This window comes from Prionailurus viverrinus, chromosome E1 (assembly GCF_022837055.1).
Source record: "Prionailurus viverrinus isolate Anna chromosome E1, UM_Priviv_1.0, whole genome shotgun sequence".
Classification (NCBI taxonomy): domain Eukaryota; kingdom Metazoa; phylum Chordata; class Mammalia; order Carnivora; family Felidae; genus Prionailurus; species Prionailurus viverrinus.
Genome location: NC_062574.1, coordinates 40,610,347 through 40,634,777, shown reverse-complemented (window position 1 = coordinate 40,634,777; position 24,431 = coordinate 40,610,347). Strand labels below are relative to the sequence as shown.

At 41.3% G+C, this 24,431-nt stretch overlaps 1 protein-coding gene across 6 annotated transcripts in view; it reads right to left on the bottom strand.

The window, feature by feature from the left end:
* CEP112 (centrosomal protein 112) overlaps positions 1-24,431 on the bottom strand; it is a 422,889-nt gene that overhangs the window by 147,739 nt on the left and 250,719 nt on the right. For all 6 annotated transcript variants that reach the window (XM_047833171.1, XM_047833173.1, XM_047833170.1 and 3 more), the window contains one exon: positions 21,104-21,334. In XM_047833171.1, the coding sequence (XP_047689127.1) occupies positions 21,104-21,334 (231 nt within the window). The remainder of the gene's footprint in view (positions 1-21,103; positions 21,335-24,431) is intronic.

The following is a 24,431-nucleotide window of genomic DNA, read 5'->3' as shown; positions in this document are numbered from 1 at the left end:
ACTGTCTGTCTCTCCTGCTAGAATGTGAGCTCTGAGGACACAGGAATATCTGCCTGTTTTGTTCATTACTATACCCAGCATCTAGGATGGCTATACACAAAACAGGCACCAAATGCTGAAAGCATTAAGAGAGTGCCATGGCCTGCTAACCGTCCCTCAGCTAGCTAGCTTTCTTTCCCTCCCTCCCTTCCTTCCTTTCTAAATTTATTTTAATTCCAGTAGAGTTAACATACAGTGTGCTATTAGTTTCAGGTGTACAATGGGGTGATATACTCCCACACATCGCCCAGTACCCGTCACGACAAGTGCACTCCTTAATCCCTATCGTATGTTTCACCCATCCCCTCTGGTAATCACCATTTTGTTCTCTATAGTTAAGAGTCTGTCTGCCTCTCCCTCTCTTTTTTAAATTTGCTCGTTTGTTTTGTTTCTTAAGTTCCACACGAGTGAAATCATATGGCATTTGTTCTCTCACTGACATATTTCACTTAGCATTCTACTCCCTAGCTCCATCCATGTCATTGCAAATGGCAAGATTTCATTCTTTTTTATGGCTGAATAATATTCCATTGTGTGTATCTATATCTATATACATATACATGTGTATGCGTATATGTGTGTGTGTATATCTATATCTATATCTATATCTAATCTATCTATATCTATATATCACACCTTCTTTAACCATTCATCTATTAATGAACACTTGGACTGCTTCCATATCTTGGCTATTGTAAATAAAGCTGTTTTTTTTTTTTTTTAATTTTTTTTTTTTCAACGTTTATTTATTTTTGGGACAGAGAGAGACAGAGCATGAACGGGGGAGGGGCAGAGAGAGAGGGAGACACAGAATCGGAAACAGGCTCCAGGCTCCGAGCCATCAGCCCAGAGCCTGACGCGGGGCTCGAACTCACGGACTGCGAGATCGTGACCTGGCTGAAGTCGGACGCTTAACCGACTGTGCCACCCAGGCGCCCCAATAAAGCTGTTTTAAACATAGGGGTGCATGTATTCCTCCGAATTCGTGTTTTTTGTATTTTAGGGGGAAATAGTAGTGCAATTACTGGATTGTAAGGTAGTTCTATTTTTAACTTTAGGAGGAACCTCCATACTGTTTTCCACAGTGGCTGCACCGGTTTGCATTCCCACCACCAGTGCATGAGGGTCCCCTTTCTACATAGCCTTGCCAACACCTGTTGTTTCTTGTGACTTTTATTTTAGGCATTCTGACAGGCGTCAGGTGGTATCTCATTGCAGTTTTCATTTCATTTTCCTAATGATGAGTGATGTTGAGCACCTTTTCATGTGTCTGTTGGACATCTGGATGTCTTTGGAGAAATGTGTTTATGTCCTCTGTCCATTATTAAATTGGATTATTCGTTCTTGGGTCTTGACTTGTATAAGTTCTTTATATATTTTGCAAACTAACCCTTTTTTGGATATACCATTTGCAAATATGTTCTCCAATTCAGTAGGCTGCCTATTAGTTTTGTTGATTGCTTCCTTTTCTGTGCAGAAGATTTTTTTTTCTTATGTAGTCTCAATAGTTTGTTTTTGCTTTTATTTCCCTTGCCTCAGGAGATATATCTAGAAAAATGTTGCTATGGCTAATGTCAGAGACATTAACTGCTTGTGCTCTCTTCTAGGATTTTTTTTTTATGAAATTTATTGACAAATTGGTTTCCATACAACACCCAGTGCTCATCCCAAAAGGTGCCCTCCTCAATACCCATCACCCACCCTCTCCTTCCTCCCACCCCCCATCAACCCTCAGTTTGTTCTCAGTTTTTAAGAGTCTCTTATGCTTTGGCTCTCTCCCATTCTAGCCTCTTTTTTTTTTTTCTTCCCCTCCCCCATGGGTTCCTGTTAAGTTTCTCAGGATCCACATAAGAGTGAAACCATATGGTATCTGTCTTTCTCTGTATGGCTTATTTCACTTAGCATCACACTCTCCAGTTCCATCCATGTTGCTACAAAAGGCCATATTTCATTTTTTCTCATTGCCACGTAATATTTCATTGTGTATATAAACCACAATTTCTTTATCCATTCATCAGTTGATGGACATTTAGGCTCTTTCCATAATTTGGCTATTGTTGAGAGTGCTGCTATGAACATTGGGGTACAAGTGGCCCTATGTATCAGTACTCCTGTATCCCTTGGATAAATTCCTAGCAGTGCTATTGCTGGGTCATAGGGTAGGTCTATTTTTAATTTTCTGAGGAACCTCCACACTGCTTTCCAGAGTGGCTGCACCAGTTTGCATTCCCACCAACAGTGCAAGAGGGTTCCCGTTTCTCCACATCCTCTCCAGCATCTATAGTCTCCTGATTTGTTCATTTTGGCCACTCTGACTGGCGTGAGGTGATACCTGAGTGTGGTTTTGATTTGTATTTCCCTGATAAGGAGCGACGCTGAACATCTTTTCATGTGCCTGTTGGCCATCCGGATGTCTTCTTTAGAGAAGTGTCTATTCATGTTTTCTGCCCATTTCTTCACTGGGTTATTTGTTTTTCGGGTGTGGAGTTTGGTGAGCTCTTTATAGATTTTGGATACTAGCCCTTTGTCTGATATGTCATTTGCGAATATCTTTTCCCATTCCGTTGGTTGCCTTTTAGTTTTGTTGGTTGTTTCCTTTGCTGTGCAGAAGCCTTTTATCTTCATAAGGTCCCAGTAATTCACTTTTGCTTTTAATTCCCTTGCCTTTGGGGATGTGTCGAGTAAGAGATTGCTACGGCTGAGGTCAGAGAGGTCTTTTCCTGCTTTCTCCTCTAAGGTTTTGATGGTTTCCTGTCTCACATTTAGGTCCTTTATCCATTTTGAGTTTATTTTTGTGAGTGGTGTGAGAAAGTGGTCTAGTTTCAATCTTCTGCATGTTGCTGTCCAGTTCTCCCAGCACCATTTGTTAAAGAGGCTGTCTTTTTTCCATTGGATGTTCTTTCCTGCTTTGTCAAAGATGAGTTGGCCATACGTTTGTGGGTCTAGTTCTGGGGTTTCTATTCTATTCCATTGGTCTATGTGTCTGTTTTTGTGCCAATACCATGCTGTCTTGATGATGACAGCTTTGTAGTAGAGGCTAAAGTCTGGGATTGTGATGCCTCCTGCTTTGGTCTTCTTCTTCAAAATTCCTTTGGCTATTCGGGGCCTTTTGTGGTTCCATATGAATTTTAGGGTTGCTTGTTCTAGTTTCGAGAAGAATGCTGGTGCAATTTTGATTGGGATTGCATTGAATGTGTAGATAGCTTCGGGTAGTATTGACATTTTGACAATATTTATTTTTCCAATCCATGAGCAGGGAATGTCTTTCCATTTCTTTAAATCTTCTTCAATTTCCTTCATAAGCATTCTAGAGTTTTCAGCATACAGATCCTTTACATCTTTGGTTAGATTTATTCCTAGGTATTTTATGCTTCTTGGTGCAATTGTGAATGGGATCAGTTTCTTTATTTGTCTTTCTGTTGCTTCATTGTTAGTGTATAAGAATGCAACTGATTTCTGTACATTGATTTTGTATCCTGCAACTTTGCTGAATTCCTGTATCAGTTCTAGCAGACTTTTGGTGGAGTCTATCGGATTTTCCATGTATAATATCATGTCCTCTGCAAAAAGCGGAAGCTTGACTTCATCTTTGCCAATTTTGATGCCTTTGATTTCCTTTTGTTGTCTGATTGCTGATGCTAGAACTTCCAGCACTATGTTAAACAGCAGCGGTGAGAGTGGGCATCCCTGTCGTGTTCCTGATCTCAGGGAAAAAGCTCTCAGTTTTTCCCCGTTGAGGATGATGTTAGCTGTGGGCTTTTCATAAATGGCTTTTATGATCTTTAAGTATGTTCCTTCTATCCCGACTTTCTCAAGGGTTTTTATTAAGAAAGGGTGCTGGATTTTGTCGAAGGCCTTTTCTGCATTGATTGACAGGATCATATGGTTCTTCTCTTTTTTTTTGTTAATGTGATGTATCACGTTGATTGATTTGCGAATGTTGAACCAGCCCTGCATCCCAGGAATGAATCCCACTTGATCATGGTGAATAATTCTTTTTATATGCCGTTGAATTCGATTTGCTAGTATCTTATTGAGAATTTTTGCATCCATATTCATCAGGGATATTGGCCTGTAGTTCTCTTTTTTTACTGGGTCTCTGTCTGGTTTAGGAATCAAAGTAATACTGGCTTCATAGAATGAGTCTGGAAGTTTTCCTTCCCTATTTCTTGGAATAGCTTGAGAAGGATAGGTATTATCTCTGCTTTAAACGTCTAGTAGAACTCCCCTGGGAAGCCATCTGGTCCTGGACTCCTATTTGTTGGGAGATTTTTGATAACCGATTCAATTTCTTCGCTGGTTATGGGTCTGTTCAAGCTTTCTATTTCCTCCTGATTGATTGGAAGAGTGTGGGTGTTCAGGAATTTGTCCATTTCTTCCAGGTTGTCCAATTTGTTGGCATATAATTTTTCATAGTATTCCCTGATAATTGTTTGTATCTCTGAGGGATTGGTTGTAATAATTCCATTTTCATTCATGATTTTATCTATTTGGGTCCTCTCCCTTTTCTTTTTGAGAAGCCTGGCTAGAGGTTTGTCAATTTTGTTTATTTTTTCAAAAAACCAACTCTTGGTTTCGTTGATCTGCTCTACAGTTTTTTTTTAGATTCTATATTGTTTATTTCTGCTCTGATCTTTATTATTTCTCTTCTTCTGCTGGGTTTAGGCTGCCTTTGCTGTTCTGCTTCTAGTTCCTTTAGGTGTGCTGTTAGATTTTGTATTTGGGATTTTTCTTGTTTCTTGAGATAGGCCTGGATTGCAATGTATTTTCCTCTCAGGACTGCCTTCGCTGCATCCCAAAGCGTTTGGATTGTTGTATTTTCATTTTTGTTTGTTTCCATATATTTTTTAATTTCTTCTCTAATTGCCTGGTTGACCCACTCATTCGTTAGTAGGGTGTTCTTTAACCTCCATGCTTTTGGAGGTTTTCCAGACTTTTTTCTGTGGTTGATTTCAAGCTTCATAGCATTGTGGTCTGAAAGTAAGCATGGTATAATTTCAATTCTTGTAAACTTATGAAGGGCTGTTTTGTGACCCAGTATATGATCTATCTTGGAGAATGTTCCATGTGCACTCGAGAAGAAAGTATATTCTGTTGCTTTGGGATGCAGAGTTCTAAATATATCTGTCAAGTCCATCTGATCCAATGTCTCATTCAGGGCCCTTGTTTCTTTATTGACCGTGTGTCTAGATGATCTATCTATTTCTGTAAGTGGGGTGTTAAAGTCCCCTGCAATTACCACATTCTTATCAATAAGGTTGCTTATGTTTATGAGTAATTGTTTTATATATTTGGGGGCTCCGGTATTTGGCGCATAGACATTTATAATTGTTAGCTCTTCCTGATGGATAGACCCTGTAACTATTATATAATGTCCTTCTTCATCTCTTGTTACAGCCTTTAATTTGAAGTCTAGTTTGTCTGATATAAGTATGGCTACTCCAGCTTTCTTTTGGCTTCCAGTCGCATGATAAATAGTTCTCCATCCCCTCACTCTCAATCTAAAGGTGTCCTCAGGTCTAAAATGAGTCTCTTGTAGACAGCAAATAGATGGGTCTTGTTTTTTTATCCATTCTGATACCCTATGTCTTTTGGTTGGCGCATTTAATCCATTTACATTCAGTGTTATTATAGAAAGATACGGGTTTAGAGTCATTGTGATGTCTGTATGTTTTATGCTTGTAGTGATGTCTCTGGGACTTTGTCTCACAGGGTCCCCCTTAGGATCTCTTGTAGGGCTGGTTTAGTGGTGACAAATTCCTTCAGTTTTTGTTTGTTTGGGAAGACCTTTATCGCTCCTTCTATTCTAAATGACAGACTTGCTGGATAAAGGATTCTCGGCTGCATATTTTTTCTGTCTAGCACCCTGAAAATCTCGTGCCAATTCTTTCTGGCCTGCCAAGTTTCAAAAGAGAGATCAGTCACGAGTCTTATAGGTCTCCCTTTATATGTGAGGGCACGTTTACCCCTTGCTGCTTTCAGAATCTTCTCTTTATCCTTGTATGTTGCCAGTTTCACTATGATATGTCGTGCAGAAGATCGATTCAAGTTACGTCTGAAGGGAGTTCTCTGTGCCTCTTGGATTTCAATGCCTTTTTCCTTCCCCAGTTCAGGGAAGTTCTCAGCTATTATTTCTTCAAGTACCCCTTCAGCACCTTTCCCTCTCTCTTCCTCCTCTGGGATACCAATTATGCGTATATTATTTCTTTTTAGTGTATCACTTAGTTCTCTAATTTTCCCCTCATACTCCTGGATTTTTTTATCTCTCTTTTTCTCAGCTTCCTCTTTTTCCATAACTTTATCTTCTAGTTCACCTATTCTCTCCTCTGCCTCTTCAAGCCGAGCTGTGGTGGTTTCCATTTTGTTATGCATTTCGTTTGAAGCGTTTTTCAGCTCCTCGTGACTGTTCCTTAGTCCCTTGATGTCTGTAGCAAGAGATTCTCTGCTGTCCTGTATACTGTTTTCAAGCCCAGCGATTAATTTTATGACTATTATTCTAAATTCACTTTCTGTTATATTATTTAAATCCTTTTTGATCAGCTCATTAGCTGTTGTTATTTCCTGGAGATTCTTCTGAGGGGAATTCTTCCACTTGGTCATTTTGGATAGTCCCTGGCGTGGTGAGGACCTGCAGGGCACTTCCCCGGTGCTGTGGTGTATAACTGGAGTTGGTGGGCGGGGCTGCAGTCGGACCTGATGTCTGCCCCCAGCCCACCGCTGGGGCCACAGTCAGACTGGTGTGTGCCTTCTCTTCCCCTCTCCTAGGGGCGGGATTCACTGTGGGGTGGTGTGGCTCGTCTGGGCTACTTGCACCCTGCCAGGCTTGTGATGCTGGGGATCTGGCGTCTTAGCTGGGGTGGGTAGGCAAGGTGCACGGGGGCAGGAGGGGCCCTGTGGCAGCGGGAGGGAGTCAGATCCGCTGCCGGAGGTTTGGCTCCGCAGAAGCGCAGAGTTGGGTGTTTGCGCGGAGCGAGCAAGTTCCCCGGCAGGAACCGGTTCCCTTTGGGATTTCGGCTGGGGGATGGGCGGGGGAGATGGCGCTGGCGAGCGCCTTTGTTCCCCACCAAACTGAGCTCTGTTGTCAGGGGGCTCAGCAGCTCTCCCTCCCTTTGTCCTCCAGCCTTCCCGCTTCCCTAGCAGAGCTGTTAACTTATGACCTCCCAGACGCTAAGTCGCGCTTGCTGTCGGAACACAGTCCGCCCGGCCCCTCCGCTTTTGCCAGCCAGACTCGGGGGCTCTGCTTGGCCGGCGAGCCGCCCCTCCGCCCCGGCTCCCTCCCGCCAGTCCGTGGAGCGCGCACCGCCTCGCCGCCCTTCCTACCCTCTTCCGTGGGCCTCTCGTCTGCGTTTGGCTCTGGCGACTCCGTTCTGCTAATCCTCTGGCGGTTTTCTGGGTTATTTAGGCAGGTGTAGGTGGAATCTAAGTGATCAGCAGGACGCGCGGTGAGCCCAGCGTCCTCCTACGCCGCCATCTTGCAAAACCCCTCTTCTAGGATTTTTATGGTTCAGGTCAAACCATTTTGAGTTTATTTTTGTGTATGGTGTAGGAAAGTGGTCCAGGGTCATTCTTTTACACATAACTGACCAGTTTTCCCAACACCATTTGTTGAACAGACTGTCTTTCTCCCACTGGATATTCTTTCCTGCTTTGTCAAAGATTAATTGACAATATAATTGTCAATTTATTTCTGGGTTTTCTATTCTGTTCTATTGACCTATGTATCTATTTTTCTGCCAGTATGGTACTGTTTTGATCACTGAAGCTCTGCAATATAACTTGAAGTCTGGAATTGTAACACCTCCAGCTTTGCCTTTCTTTTTCGAGATTGCTTTGGCTTTTTGAGTCTTCTGAGGCTCCATATGAATTTTAGGGATTTGTTGTTGTTGTTGTTGTTGTTGTTGTTGTTCTAGTTCTGTGAAAATGCTGTTGTTATTTTCATAAGGAATGCATTAAATCTGTAGAGTGCTTTGGGTAGTGTAGACCATTTTAACAATATTTGTTCTTCCAACCCATGAGCATGGAACATCTTTCCATTTCTTTGTGTTGTCTCCAATTTCTTTCATCAGTGTTTCATAGTTTTCAGAGCACAGGTCTTTCACCACTTCAGGCAGGTAAATTCCTAGGTATCTTATATTTGGTACAATTTTAAATGTGATTATTTTCTTTTTCTTTTTAAAAATTTTTAATGTTTATTTATTTTTGAGAGAGAGAGATGGAGTGCAAGCAGGGGAGGGGCAGAGAGAAAGGGGGACACAGAATCCGAAGCGGGCTCCAGGCTCTGAGGTGTCAGCACAGAGTCCGACGTGGAGGTTGAACCCAGGAACTGTGAGATCATGACCTGAGCTGAAGTTGGATGCTTAACTGACCGAGCCACCCAGGCTCCCCCAAATGCAATTGTTTTCTTAATTTTCTTCCTTCTGCTTCATTTTTGGTGTGTAGAAATGCAACAGACTTCTGAGATTAATCTGTTGTTAGAGGGCTACCTGTTTTGGGTTTTGGTATTGATGTTATGCTAACCAAGAAACAGACTACTAAATCAAAAGAGATGAATATTTTAGAAGTCCACAGTATAGATATTAAAGGCTTTCAGGAAAGTTGTACCAATTTACATTCCCACTGATAGAATTTAGAATCTTGGAGTATTTATCTTTGCACCCTTGGTATTTCATATTATTAATTAAAAGTGATACTCGGTATCATTTAAAATAATTTGTTTACTCAATACATGAAAAATAGTATCTTGTCTAAATTAGTACTTCCTTCATTACTCCTGAGGATAAAGAGCTATATTTAAACCAAATGCACTTTTTCTGGTCATATACTATATTTATTTTTACTGTGTCCCATAATGTATCCAACTTAGTTATATTCATTGGCCATTTTTGATTATTAACTTAATCCTCACGACATTGAATTAGAAAACCCCCTTCCACAGGAATGACCGCCGTCCTCCCATTATAAACAATGATTAGGACAAGCCTTGACTCCCATCCCAGAGCTCTACCCATGTGCTATGCCCTCTGACACCTCTGAGAGTCAGACACTCTGCCTACCACCTGATGCCCATCAGCTCGTCCTCTGCCCTCACCTCCCAGAAAGTCTCCAAACAAAGAAGGCAGGAGTATGGATAGGGAGGCTCTGTCCCTTCATTCCAACTTCCTTGAGCCTCCTAACAACTGGAAAATGCTTTTGTCCTAAGTGCATAAAACGTTACTGAAATGTTGGCCCGGGATAGAAAAAACACCAGGAAAGGCTATGTGAGAATGTTAACATAATTAGAGTCTAGTTGCCTATAGTTTAAGTTTAGTATTATTTTCAAAAAGGCGCTCATTTAAAATCTATGTAGTCAGCATTATAATGTTCAACAACTAAATCATAGGATATATAAAGAGAAGAGATGCCTCCTTCACATAAAAAGCACCCTCATAGTTAGGGTAATCACAGAGCTTAACAGGCAGGCTGGGACATGTTTAAAAGTGAAAGGAGGAGGGGGGTGTTGAATCATTCAGGATCCTGGGGCAACAGGTGCAAACTGGGACCTTCCCAGGTAGGTTGGGAGGCGTCAGCCCCCTATTTATGGTAAACCATCAAGACGGTGCCCCAAATTACAATTTCTGTTCTTCTTTGTAATCATTTCATCATTGCTGAAGATATTAATGAAATGCACATTTTTTTCATTTTTTTTTCTTCAGTGTTATGAAAAAAGATACACTGCTAGTAAGACTCCTACAGGTTCAGCCACGAAGCTGAAAGGATCAAAAAGGATTGTACAGTTATCAGTACTCATCTCAAACACACACACACACACGCACACGCGCACGCACAGACGCAAAAAAACCTCACAGAAACCGAAACGAACACACATACGAATGCTTTTGGGCACAAATACCTACTTATCTTACTCTCAGTTCTCTCAGTTGGGATATCACTCTCTGAAGATGCCAAATAAATTGTTCTGTTTCCAGTAACTTCTAAAGTCAAAATACCATCTTTTTACCCTGGCCTAACAGAGGTTTTCCCTTTATTCTAGGTAGAGATTTTCTCCCTTCAGAAAACCCCAAAGGGTAAAACCAACAACTTCCCATGAACGGCGGGCTTCCATTGCCAACGGTGCAATTAGAATATTAGAAAGTTAGGCTGGAGAACAAGGGAGGGTTAATCTTGTAAACTGTAAATATTTACTTTAAAAACAAACAAAGATTCACTTATAATTCTAGATTTTATTTTGAAATAGCCTTAACGTAGAATATACTGCCTTTTAATTTTCTCCAAGTAAAACATAGCTCTCTGGCCTAGGAAAACTAGACTTTGAAGTTAAGCTATTGATTTGCTCTCCCAGATTGCCAGAAAACGGAAGTGCTCTTTAACATGCAGCACAGAGGCGGAGGGAGCATCGGCGGAAGATTCTGTGGGAAACAGCAAGAGCCATTCAGCAGGGAGCAGCCCCACTGCCATGTGCATGGGTGACTCCACCCTGGCATTGAGTTTGGCAGCCCCACTCGGGTTGGGACGGCAAAACCTTGACAGCGTAAATATCCAATATCTGCTCTTCTTGTTCAATAGGCAAACACCTCAGACCTCATTCCAGGACTCATCTAGTGGAATCGCTGTGAAACAGGTGACCCGCATGAGAACAAGAAAAAGTAGGAGAGAGCTGGGGATCGGTGCAAAACTGTGTCTCTAGGGAACACACAATTCCTCTTGTGACGCAGAAGATACATAGACCGATTTAACGAAAATACTTGGTTTGGGCTGATGTGCAGATATTGTCAAAATGACCAAAAAGTCTTAGCTCTGGTATAAAACAAGACTTAGGCCCTTTCAGCACTTCAACGAGGTTCCCAATGGAGGTACTCTGAAGATGCTTCGAAATTCTAAACTTTGATATAAATGAACACCAACTCATCACATTCAAAGTATGTGCACAAAGTTTTCCAAGTGGTCATTTGTGCATGTTTTTCTTTTGTACATTAATCTACTGTTAGGTTGAGAATTATCATTATGGTCCATTCTATCAAACTGTGACTTTTACACCCGGAAGAAAATGCCAACTTGGAAGTTGCTCAACATTTGTGGAATATTGTAAAAGTTAGGCAGGATGTTATTTGTCAATCAATTTTTATAAATCTCAACTGTTTAGGGATAATATTTAATTTAAAAATTTAAGGGTATAAAACTTCACATTTTCAGCAAAGGAAAAAGTCAGGGAAAAGATCAAAGTAAAGGGAACAGAATTGAGATTAGAAATCCATTTTAAGCCAAAATGACAATGTCTTCATAAGTTAATATTAATCCTTTAATTATAAATTTCAAAGGTTTAAGTAGTTTCTATGACCTTAGCTTTGAATAATTATGCCATATGGAGCTTTTCTTAAATTTGAAAAAGATGCTGAATTGTTGCTCAAAGCCTTTTAATGACTTCAGGCTGGCAGAATTCCAGTATAATCCTTCAGATACTATTAAAATTACAGACCAGCAGCCCAAGCTGGTAAATGCTATGTCAATTTCATAAGCGCTTTTTACTTAGTAGAGTATGGTGTGGAAAATGTTTGATGTGTTCATATGTTTTTAAATATCATATTGTGAAGCATAAAACAACTATTCATGGAGAATTCACAAAGGAAATGATGGATGGATTACACTAAACACAAATAGGATCTTTTGTGTATCATAAAATTAAATGATAAAGTTAAAAGGCAAACACCAAAAATAGTTGCCACAAAGATAAGAATTTTTTCGTCCTAAATGCAAATGAGTTTATGTAAGGTGAGGAGAAAAACATCAGGTCACTAACAGAAGAGAAATTTTCAAAGGATATGAAGAGGCAATTCTCAGAAAATGAAATATGGACAACCAATTTATTTTAAACGTTCAATCTCAGTCTTAAAATACAAATTAAAACAATAAATTATTGACCAAAAACTACCAAAAATTAAAGAAAAGTATTAATAATGAGGACTGGTTAGAGAAAACAGATATTCTGTTGTGGAAAATATAAATTAGTACGACCTTTTGGAAAAAGTAACCTGACCCCATAATTCTACTGGGATCTTAACCTAAGGAAAAAAAAAATGGAAATGTTGAAAAAAATTTACATAAGAAGATGTGAATCTCTATATCAATGTAGGCAATTTTTTAAGAAGCTAAATGTTCAAAAATAAGAGAATACTACAATAAATTATGCTACATTCATAATATGGAATATCATGAAAACTATATTTTCAAAGAATCTCAAATGCCATTGGAATATTCTTAGCGTAATTTTTTAAAAAAGCAAAAGACTGCACTATGTGATCTCATTTGGTGTGATCTCAGTCTGCTAAGTTCATATAGCTATTGTACATGCACATTAAATCACTGCTCTTGGTTTCCTCTGGCTGGTGGTAGTAACAGGAAATTTTACATTTCTATATTTTCCAAATTTTCTAACATAGCACCTTATTTCAAGAAACTTATTTTAAAAGCAACTGAATAGATTTCTGAAACAATGGTAAATTTTCAATTCCAAAGGTTTTGTTTCTTCTTCCAAGATTTTATTTAAATTCAAGTTAGTGAACATATAATATAGTATTGGTTTCAGGAGTAGAATTTAGTGACTTATCACTTAACATACAACACCCTCCCGCTGTCTGGGCAACAAGCACCCTCCTTAAAGCCCATAACCCATCTAGCCCAACTCTCTCCCACCTCCCGCCATCAACTCTCAGTTTGTCCTCTATAGTTAAGAGTCTCTTATGGTTTGCCTCCCTCTCTGTTAAATACCAAAGTTTTAATCAAACTTCGGCAAATGACCCACCACCATCACTTAGTAATATTCTGTAATTTTCAAAGGTTCACGTTTTCTGTGGCTGGTTTCAAAAGATTTTAAAAGGTGTGGGGCTCCTGGTGGCTCAGTAGGTTAAGCGTCCGACTTGGGCTCAGGTCATGGTCTTACGGTTCATGGGTTCGAGTCCCGCGTCAGGCTCTGTGGGAACAGCTCAGAGCCTACAGCCTGCCTTTTAGATTCTGTGTCTCCCTCTCTCTCTGCCCCTCCCCGATTCATGCTCGCTCTCCCTCTCTCAAAAATAAATAAACTTAAAAAAGACATTTTAAAAGGTGAGTAAAGCAGCTTTCGCTTTTCAGATGTCAATCATTGCCTCTCTTGGATTCTCTGTTGCAAATCTTTCGACCTTGTAGAGGCATTACAGGTTTCTCTTCAAGCCGCTGAAGATGTCAGCAAGGCCTGAATTGCTGCGGACAGAGGCTCAGGTAGGGGCTGGACTCAGGAATTCTCTCATGACCTCAATGTTGTAAGTGCCACCAACAACCCAACCACAGGGAGTGTCACGTTCAGAGTATTTATTATTCTGGTGTTATTCTCCTCTCCTCTTTGAACCTCACTTTTATACTTAATGAGAGAAAAATTAATTTCTAAACCCCCCAATTCTGACAGGATTCCAAGCTGCTGGCGAATATTTCAACTTTCAGATTTAAAACGGGACAAAACATTAAATCTTTTATAAAAATACAGTAGAAGAATTCAACTGTCCCACACAATGACACAACAGGCGGCAATAGGATTGTCTACCAGTTTACTGGTGTTAATTCAGATTTTTATATTAAGAATTCTACTGGGGAGCCTGGGTGGGTCAGTCAGTTGAGCGTCTGACTTTGGCTCAGGTCATGATCTCGCAGTTTGTGGGTTCGAGCCCCACGTCGGGCTCTGTGCTGATGGCTCGGAGCCTGGAGCCTGCTTCGGATTCTGTGTCTCCTGCTCTCTCTGCCCCTCCCCCGCTCACGCTTTGACTCACTCTGTTTCTCAAAAATAAATAAATGTTAAAAAAATTTTTTAAGAACTCTACTAATTTGTGTAAAAAAAACTGTCTGAAAAAAGCTTTATGCTAGACATTTAACGTACTAAGAAACATGAATATTTGAATATAAAAATGTATCTTGTCCCATCGGAAGTATTTACAATGGGTCAAAATCAAATATGGATGAATCAAAACCAAGGTTTTATTTATTCACACTGCCTTTCACAGTGGCTAGACTGAATTTCTCAGGTCATCATCATTCTTTCATTTCCTCGACATTTATGTATGGTGCTTTGTCTCAGGTGCCACGCGTGGTCCCGGGGCTTTAGAAATGAGTGTTTTACAAGGACGGTTTTCAGGGAACTCAGTCCAGGTCTTCCTGCACTTAGAAATACTGCATTCCTTTCACTAGTTAAGTTAGAGCATTTATCAATCAGAAACACGAACGGCTCTTCCTATCAAGAGCCCAGCACTTGTTTTCTATCACATGGACTTTGGGATTGGCTAATTCCACCAACTCAACAAAAACCAAACTCATGGCACTAAACACCAGTCCACTTTAGCGCTCTTGTCCCTTTCCCCAGACTCTCCTTCTGCCAACAAGTCGCTACATTCTGATGAACCCCTCCAGCACCTTTAACCATGGTGGCTAATGTTACCACGCTAAAACCCCATTTCTGTCTTCTTGTGTTACTTGTGTTCTCAGTTCAATTCAGGACTATTCCATTCTTCCAGACTCACGCTGCCATCGCCCCTCCTCTACCTGAAGGACTCCAAATCCACCTGGTCAAATTCCCTTACACCTGCTTCCTGCCACGTTCCAGCCATCTGCCCAGGCTGAAGCCTGGCCATTTCCACCGTGCTGACACTCCTCACTCAGAAGACTACTGCTATTCTTTACAGAGAATAGAGACGGTATCAGATAGAAGCCCTTCACAAGTCTCGTCGTGGAACCCCCTTGTATCTTTACCAATCCTCTCCCTTCTTCCGTCCTTGAAAGTCGTGGCTTCTATCATTCCCTCACTCAGTATATGTGCCAAGTTTTCTAAACACGAGAAGTACAGACATGAACAAGACAGACCCAGATCCTGCTCATGGAGCTCACATTCCAATGGGGGGTCGGGAGGGGAAGAATGGAAAATAAACGATCATAAAAATGAAAAGATGATTCCAGATGGTGACCTGAGGTATGAAGACAGGGAAAAACTTAGAGCTTTTTCCCTGAGATCGGGAACACAACAGGATGTCCACTCTCACCACTGTTGTTTAATATAGTGTTGGAAGTTCTAGCATCAGCAATCAGACAACAAAAGGAAATCAAAGGCATCAAAATTGGCAAAGATGAAGTTAAGCTTTCACTTTTTGCAGATGACATGATATTATACATGGAAAATCCGAAAGACTCCACCAAAAGTCCGCTAGAACTGATACATGAATTTAGCAGAGTCGCAGGATACAAAATCAATGTACAGAAATTATACACTAATAATGAAGCAACAGAAAGACAAATAAAGAAACTGATCCCATTCACAATTGCACCAAGAAGCATAAAATACCTAGGAATAAATCTAACCAAAGATATAAAAGATCTGTATGCTGAAAACTCTAGAATGCTTATGAAGGAAATTGAAGAAGATATAAAGAAATGGAAAAACATTCCATGCTCATGGATTGGAAGAATAAATATTGTCAAAATGTCAATACTACCCGAAGCTATCTACACATTCAATGCAATCCCAGCCAAAATTGCACCATCATTCTTCTCGAAACTAGAACAAGCAATCCTAAAATTCATATGGAACCACAAAAGGCCCCGAATAGCCAAAGGAATTTTGAAGAAGAAGACCAAAGCAGGAGGCATCACAATCCCAGACTTTAGCCTCTACTACAAAGCTGTAATCATCAAGACGGCATGGTATTGGCACAAAAACAGACACACAGACCAATGGAATAGAATAGAAACCCCAGAACTAGACCCACAAACGTATGGCCAACTCATCTTTGACAAAGCAGGAAAGAACATCCAATGGAAAAAAGACAGTCTCTTTAACAAATGGTGCTGGGAGAACTGGACAGCAACATGCAGAAGATTGAAACTAGACCACTTTCTCACACCACTCACAAAAATAAACTCAAAATGGATAAAGGACCTGAATGTGAGACAGGAAACCATCAAAACCCTAGAGGAGAAAGCAAGAAAAGACCTCTCTGACCTCAGCCGTAGCGATTTCTTACTTGACACATCCCCAAAGGCAAGGGAATTAAAAGCAAAAATGAACTACTGGGACCTTATGAAGATAAAAGGCTTCTGCACAGCAAAGGAAACAACCAACAAAACTAAAAGGCAACCAATAGAATGGGAAAAGATATTTGCAAATGACATATCGGACAAAGGGCTAGTATCCAAAATCTATAAAGAGCTCACCAAACTCCACACCCGAAAAACAAATAACCCAGTGAAGAAATGGGCAGAAAACATGAATAGACACTTCTCTAAAGAAGATATCCGGATGGCCAACAGGCACATGAAAAGATGCTCAACGTCGCTCCTCATCAGGGAAATACAAATCAAAACCACACTCAGATATGACCTCATGCCAGAGTGGCCAAAATGAACAAATCAGGAGACTATAGATGCTGGAGAGGATGTGGAGACACGGGAACCCTCTTGCACTGTTGGTGGGAATGCAAATTGGTGCAGCCGCTCTGGAAAGCAGTGTGGAGGTTCCTCAGAAAATTAAAAATAGACCTACCCTATGACCCAGCAATAGCACTGCTAGGAATTTACCCAAGGGATACAGGAGTACTGATGCATAAGGGCTCTTGTACCCCAATGTTTATAGCAGCACTCTCAACAATAGCCAAATTATGGAAAGAGCCTAAATGTCCATCAACTGATGAATGGATAAAGAAATTGTGGTTTATATACACAATGGAGTACTACGTGGCAATGAGAAAGAATGAAGTATGGCCCTTTGTAGCAACGTGGATGGAACTGGAGAGTGTAATGCTAAATGAAATAAGCCATACAGAGAAAGACAGATACCATATGTTTTCACTCTTATGTGGATCCTGAGAAACTTAACAGAAACCCATGGGGGAGGGGAAGGAAAAAAAAAAGAGGCTAGAGTGGGAGAGAGCCAAAGCATAAGAGACTCTTAAAAACTGAGAACAAACTGAGGGTTCATGGGGGGTGGGAGGGAGGGGAGGGTGGGTGATGGGTATTGAGGAGGGCACCTTTTGGGATGAACACTGGGTGTTGTATGGAAACCAATTTGACAATAAATTTCATATATTGAAAAAAAAACAGCTTAAAAAAAATAAGTATGAAGACAATGGGACCAGCAGCGCCGGTAGAGCTGTGCAAGACTTTGGAGAGCGAGGTCAGAGAAGGACACTGAGCAGTGCAGAGTGAGGAGGAGAAGAGCCACAGAGACTCCAGGGGAGGGGAAGAACATCCCAGGCCGAGGGGCAGCAGGTATAAAGGCCTGGAGGAAGGAGAGCGCGAGGCAGGCTCCAGGAACAGGCCAAGGTCTCACACGGCTGGATCCTCGCGGCCAAGGGCCCAGGGTGGGCCTGTGCCACTCTTTCAACCACACCCTTATGTCTCAGATGGCAAACCCTCAAGTGTCTGTGGTTCTCTGCCTCACTAAGCTCTTCCTGTCCACTAGTTCCCTTCTCCTGTATTTCAAGACATTTGCAGCCTAAAAATATACTCCTTTGGAACTACACCTTCCTTTTAATATCCGGTTTTCTGAAACAACAGAGTATTCACGAACCTTCCCTTCCTCACTCCTCTCTCATCTTCTGCAACAGTGTTCCTGTCCACACTATCCCTTGAGGGTTCTGCCCAAGATCATCCATGAATTCTCAGTTTCAAATCCCGTGACCTCTCCTCTGCCCTCATCCTTCCTGATTTTGTGTCACATTCTTGAAAATCCTCCTTTCCAAATATTCTCTGCCTTTGTGTCCATGAAAATACAGTCTTCTCAGATTCCTCTTACCTCAATGACCCTTCTTTGGCTGCTTCCTCCCCAACATCTTCAATGAAGTTCTTCCTTCACGGCTGACTGTTTTCTTTCTATATTCCTCTCATGAACAGGCCCTCCCTGTGGGTGACACCCCACAGCTGTTTCTTCGAGTCCTGCCCTCTCTCTGGCTCTCTACAGACGTTCCTTCAACAGCAAGTGAACGAGCGTCACAGCTGGGTGGAGTGGAGGCACGTCCAACTCAACAAATGGTACATGCCTTCTTTCTCCCCAGCCAGACTTCTCCCTTCCCCATGTATTCAGGGCTGGATGTAACCTTGACAAGTGTAATCAATGCCACCTCTGAGATGATTCTCAGCCATGTTCCCTCCAGCCCATTGTCACCACTAGGCTCTCACAGCCTTCCCGCATTTCTAACGTGCTCACAGAGGCCCCCTGCCCGTGTTATTAATCCGGTCCCCACCAATTGGCATTCCCACTGCAACAACACCGACAGAAAGATTTTCCCAAGAATCACTTGAATGCTGACTTTCAGGGCTTAAAAACTTTCAGCAGCTCCTCACCGTTTACCCCATGAAGCTAAAATACTATCACGGCTTTGGAGAGTCTCAGTGATCCTAGACTGTCTTTTAGCCTGATCACTAACCACTCCCCTTGATTAACCTCAATGCCATAGAAACAGTTTTGTTTGTCTTGCTGTTGTTAAGTCCTCTGGCTTTGAATGCCCCTTGCATATCTACTAGTCAAAATCCTACATATTACTTGTATCTGGTAAAAGTGACACCTCTTCCAGAGAATCTTCCCTGATTTCCTTAACAGGAATGATCTCCCCCAATTCACACTCCATCTTGCATTATAGTCATTTTTCTACGTGTGAATATCTTACTGCCACTGTTACTTTCAGATCTCCTTAAGGACAGTACCTTTTCTGTTTCTTTTTTCTATGTGTCCGCACAGTGCCTGGGATGTGCCTTTCTAGGTTACAGAAGATCTTCCAGAAATGTTTGCCAACTGAATCACTAATGGTTCTATTACTATTTTTCTTTATTATCTGCAAACTGCTAATTAGTTACAACACGTATAGACCTATACTTGAAAAGGTTCATCTTCTAGTAAAAAGAAACATCTGAAATATGAATACATAATGCAAGAAAATTAAGGCCCAGCTTGTATGTTTTTAAGTCTGGTTTTGGTACGGCCAATTTTCTGAAATCAGTGTGCAGGGGTTCCTGTGCCATTTAAGAACATCTCCTTAGAAGCACTTTGAGCTGTTGGCTAGAGCCGATTGACACCAAGGCGAGGGGAGGGGCATGTAAGAGTCACCGGAGAGGATGGGCCGACATCCCTTTCGCTCTCCATCAGTCTCGCTGATCTGCTATTTTCAGAGGGCTAAGACAGTCTCAGTAAGGACGCTTTCTAATTCCTGAAACTTTGTATATTTTAGCATCAAAACATTCTTATTTTGTACTGCCTTGATGGAATTACCACAAATTCCTCACTTAGGTGTATAAAAGGCATCGCAACCCGGACCCGCCCCCAGTGGCCCCACCACCTGCTCTGTTACTCTTCCTTCAACAACAAATAACTCCACTGGTCCGCTGGCTCCCGCAAGTCACTGTGAAACCGCCCTTGACTGCGCCATAGCATACACCCCTCTCTTTCTCTCTTGACTCCACGTCTGAACTAACAGCAGACACTGTTCCCTTTTCAGAACCCAACCTGAATCTCATCAATTTTGACCACTTTTGCTGCCACTGCCCAGGCCCGGGCCTCTGTCATCTCGTCTAAACTTCCTGCAATGGACTTTTCACTGGTGTCCCTACTGCCTTCTGTGCCTTCAGTTCAGTCTATTCTTAGCACGCACAGAGAGATGCTACTCAAATGGGAATCAGAGCATCGTCCCTCCTCTGCTCAAAACCTGCAAAGTCTCCTTAGTCTCAGAGAGTCAAAGCAAAACCCTGCCAAGGGCCCACGTAGGCCCACAGGACCCGAGGTTTCTTCCCTAGCCTCATCACCTCCTTCTCTTTCTCCTCCTTGGTCACCATTTCTGGCCACGCCAGTCTCCCTGCTATTCCTCTAAGAAGTCCAGGCTACCTTCTGCCTCTTTAGAGTCTTGTTTCTATTTATTTCTGGGTTCAGAGTTATGCTGCCAATGGCAAAGCCTGATAAAATCCGAGCTCCCGAGAAATTAAGACACTATCAGGGAAGCATCTTAGGGTCACAATCCATGTAATATCAGTGGAGCAGGGGCACCTGGGTGGCTCCGTCGGTTAAGCGTCCAACTTCGGCCCAGGTCATGATTGCGCGGTCCGTGAGTTTGAGCCCCGTGTCGGGCTCTGTGCTGACAGCTCAGAGCCTGAAACCTACTTTGGATTCTGTGTGTGTGTGTCTCTCTCTGCCCCTCCATTGCTCATGCTCTGTCTCTCTCTCTCTCTCTCTCTCTCTCTCTCAAAAGTAAATAAACATTAAAAAAATAAAATCAGTGAAGCATTAGAACGGTGTTGTGTGTTCTGTGAAGACAGAGTATTCAAAGATGAAGAAGAAAAGGTAAAAAAAATAAGCAGAATTAGAAGACTCTTAGATTACCCTATTCAAGTTTTTTGATCTCAAGGTAAGAGACGGGTCTGTAGGAACTCAAGAGGTCATTTACAGCTGCTATGATTTATAACATTTCACATTTACTATCCAATTAAAATGTTTCCACTTTTTCAGAACATTGAAAGAATGAATATTTGAGATTATACCTGGAATACAAGTCAACCCCAAATGTGTGATCATTATGCTGACATCTTTTTCAAAAATATATAATTCTAAAGAAACTTTTCTTAATCTGAAACATCTATCTGGGAAACTACGTCATCATTTATGTCATGCTATTACAAAAGACTGTGAAATAGAGAAACAACTACTGGAAAAACTACCAAAGATCTAGTCTTAACCTAGGAAAACTTCGGGCTATCGCCCAAGGATTCCTGCTCAGCACAATACCGGACAGTGTTCTACACTGCTCTATCACCACGTGTATTCAATCCCTACAGAAATGGGATATTCCAACTATCCCTTCCATGAACATCAAGGGAAAAGTTAGGGAACCTACTCCCCGGATTCTTCTTGTGGTGTTTAAACATAGAGCGAGATACTGAAACTGCTCATGTGAATAGTTCACACATTTCGGGAGTGGTTCTAGGCCTGCCATCTTTGAGAGATCAAATGCAAGGGTGGCAGCAGTGGTATCCAAACATGGGTCCCAGGGATCTGTACGAATCCAGCGGGATGCCTTACCTTTTCCAATGCCACGTCTGTCTCGGCGGCATGAGCCCTCTTCAGCTCCAACTTCATCTTTTCTGACTCGGCCTTCAGCTTATAGACCGTGGTCTCGTGGTCCCTTGCAGCCTTTTGCTTCTCCTCTTCACGAAGAAGGCCGAGTTCCACGAGCTGCTGTTTCCGCTGTGAGTTCACATGAATCAGCTCTTCTCTCAACTTGTGAACTTGGGCTTCCATGTCGGCAATAGCCTTATTTTTAAAAATGAAAAACGGGTAGAGGATATGAATAGGAAAATCATAAAAGAAGAATCACAAAAGGTTAATAAATCTACCAAAAAAGTTCCCTTCCTTCCTTCCTCCCTTCCTTCCTTCCCTTATTCTCCCATCCCATGCCATCTCCTCGTTTGGACATAAATGCTACCTAGAACATTTTACCATATACAACATAGTCCATTTCATTTGCTTCAAATATTTATGTAAATGGAATGTTATATGTATTCCTTTGCAACTTGCTTTTTCAATATTCAACATTATGTTCCGAAGATTCATCTAGTACTTGCTATTGTATTTCCGGGCTTTTTTAAGTTCATTTATTTTGAGAGAGAGAGCTCGTGCACAAGCAGGGGAGAGGCAGAGAGGCAGAGACAGAGAGACAGAGAGGCAGAGAGACAGAAAGAGTCGCAAACAGGCTCCATGCTGTCAGCATAGAGCCCGACACAGGTCTCGGTCCCACAACCATGACCTGAACCGAAATCAAGAGTCAGACGCTTAACCAACTAAGCCACCCAGGTGCCCTTGTATTTTCGTTTTTATTTCATATGTCTGCTCTGATTTCATGATGTCTAGCATTCTACGTTCTTGGGTTTATTTTATATTCCTCCTCCTATTTTCTTATTTTCAGTATTTAAGTCATTTATTTTTATACTTACTTCTTTCCTGATTTATAAACTTAAGACTATAAATATCCCTCCAACTATTGCTTACGTTTAATCTCTTAGGTGTAGAAATAGGAGATTTTCATTATCATTTAGCTCAAACATTTTTAACTTCCATTATTATTTTCTTCTTTGACTTATAAACCATTTAGAAGTACGTTTCTTAATTCCCAAACATACGGGGTATATTAGTTTCCTGAGGCTGCCATTAACAAAGTACTATAAACTGAGTGGCTTAATACAACAGACACCTATTCTCTCACAGTTCTAGAGATTAGTAGTCTGAAATCAAGGTGATGGTAGAGTGGACTCCTTTTGGAGGCTCAGAGGGAAAAATCTGTTCCATGCCTCTCTTCTAGCTTCTGGGGTTTGCTGGAGATCTTTGGTGTTCCTCGGCTTACAGATGTATCGCTCCAGTCTCTGCTCTGTCTTCACATGGCTTCTTTGTGTGTCTGTGTCCCTGGGTCCAAATTTTCCTCTTCTATTAAGGACATTGGTCATCTTGGGCCTTCAGGATGTGATTAATGCCTTTATAAAATGGGATTAGTGCCTTTTGAAAGGAGACTCAGAAATCCCTTTCCCCTTCTACCACGTGAGGATGCAGGGAGAAGGCGCTAGCCATGAACCAGGAAGAGGGTCCTTATTAGAACACAAACATGCTGGTGCCTTGGTCTTCGACTTCCAGCTTCCAGAAATGGGACAGGTGCATGTCTGCTGCTTATAACCCACCCAGCCCGTGGTATGTTCTTATAGTAGCCAGGACAGACTAAGACGTAGTCTGAGAGAAACAGACTTGCAAAGGTTTCATCCAAATTCAGACTGATTTGATTTGAAAGCCTTTGTTTTTATCACCTACTATACTGTATCAAAGTTGTAAGAATTTTTTTTTTTAATTTTTTTTCAATGTTTTTGTTTATTTATTTTTGGGACAGAGAGAGACAGAGCATGAATGGGGGAGGGGCAGAGAGAGAGGGAGACACAGAATCGGAAACAGGCTCCAGGCTCTGAGCCAACAGCCCAGAGCCTGACGCGGGGCTCGAACTCACGGACCGCGAGATTGTGACCTGGCTGAAGTCGGACGCTTAACCGACTGTGCCACCCAGGCGCCCCAAGTTGTAAGAATTTTTTATAGAGAATGACATTTGTTGTATTTTGTTCATTTATTCTTATTGTACACCCCTAACTTCAAATTTTCACTAGGATTAGTACAAAGCTGCATCGCAAAGTCACAGGGTCATAACGTCTTTGTAAAAAATAAAAAATGAACAAAATAAGTTAGCTTCCCAAAACCACCAAGACCACCCCAAACTGAATTTCAATCTTTGTCGATGTACATAAAAATATTTACTTTCTTTTTTTTTTTTAAGTTTATTTATTTATTTTGAGAGAGAGAGAAAGTGTAAGTGGGGGAGGGGCAGAGAGAGAGGGCGTGAGAGAATCCCCAGCAGACTCTGTGCCGTCAGTGCAGAGCCCCTCGGGGGGCTTGATCTCACAAACCGTGAGGTCATGAGCTGAAATCAAGAGTTACGCACTTAACTGAGTCACCCGGGCACGCCCATAAAAATATTTTCCATGGTATAGTCACGTTTAGATGCTGTTCTACCTCTTCCTATACCTAACTTTATGTCTTCATTTCCATTTATTAGCGTACTTGTCACTCTTAGTAGCTCTTTAATATTTCATCATTGCAGTATATCGTCATTTACTTAATCATATTATTTTTGGATATTTGTCTTATTTCCAATTAGTCATTATTACATATGCGACACCTATGAATACATTACAATGCTATTTTGCTTTTAGTTTACATTATGAAGATTATTTCGTCAAAAGATAAGAATGACTTTGTAGCTTTGTTTCCAAATTGCTCTACAGAAACACTGAGTCCATTTTCCAATGTGAACAACAGTGTATACGGGAACCTGTTTCTGCACACCCGAGCCACTGGTGCACTTCGTAATTCTGTATATTTTTATTAGTTGACTAGGAATGTGATGAGAACTTAAGGAAGGCATTTTAAGTTGCTGGCACATTGATATGCACTGGCTTTAGTCCAATGACGATTTTCAAACAGAAAAACTATACTGAAAAATGTATCAACTAATTATGGGAGAAATAAACATTAAATGAAAGACCTTAATGCTGAAGGCTTCCCTGGGGTATTTAATATTTCAGTCCTTAGCAAGTGCTGATAACTAGAGTGACAGAACTGCCAAGATCAATCTGGAATAGACGTGTTCATTTTTCTTTACGATTATAAATAACGAGCTATCAAACTTCATCCATCTGACTGATATAGAACAGGAGAATTACAACAACATTTAACAAATTAATAAAGGTTGTTATCTGTCTATAGGGGACACACACCGTAAGCACAACTTTTAATCGAGCTGAGTTCAATTAACAGTTAA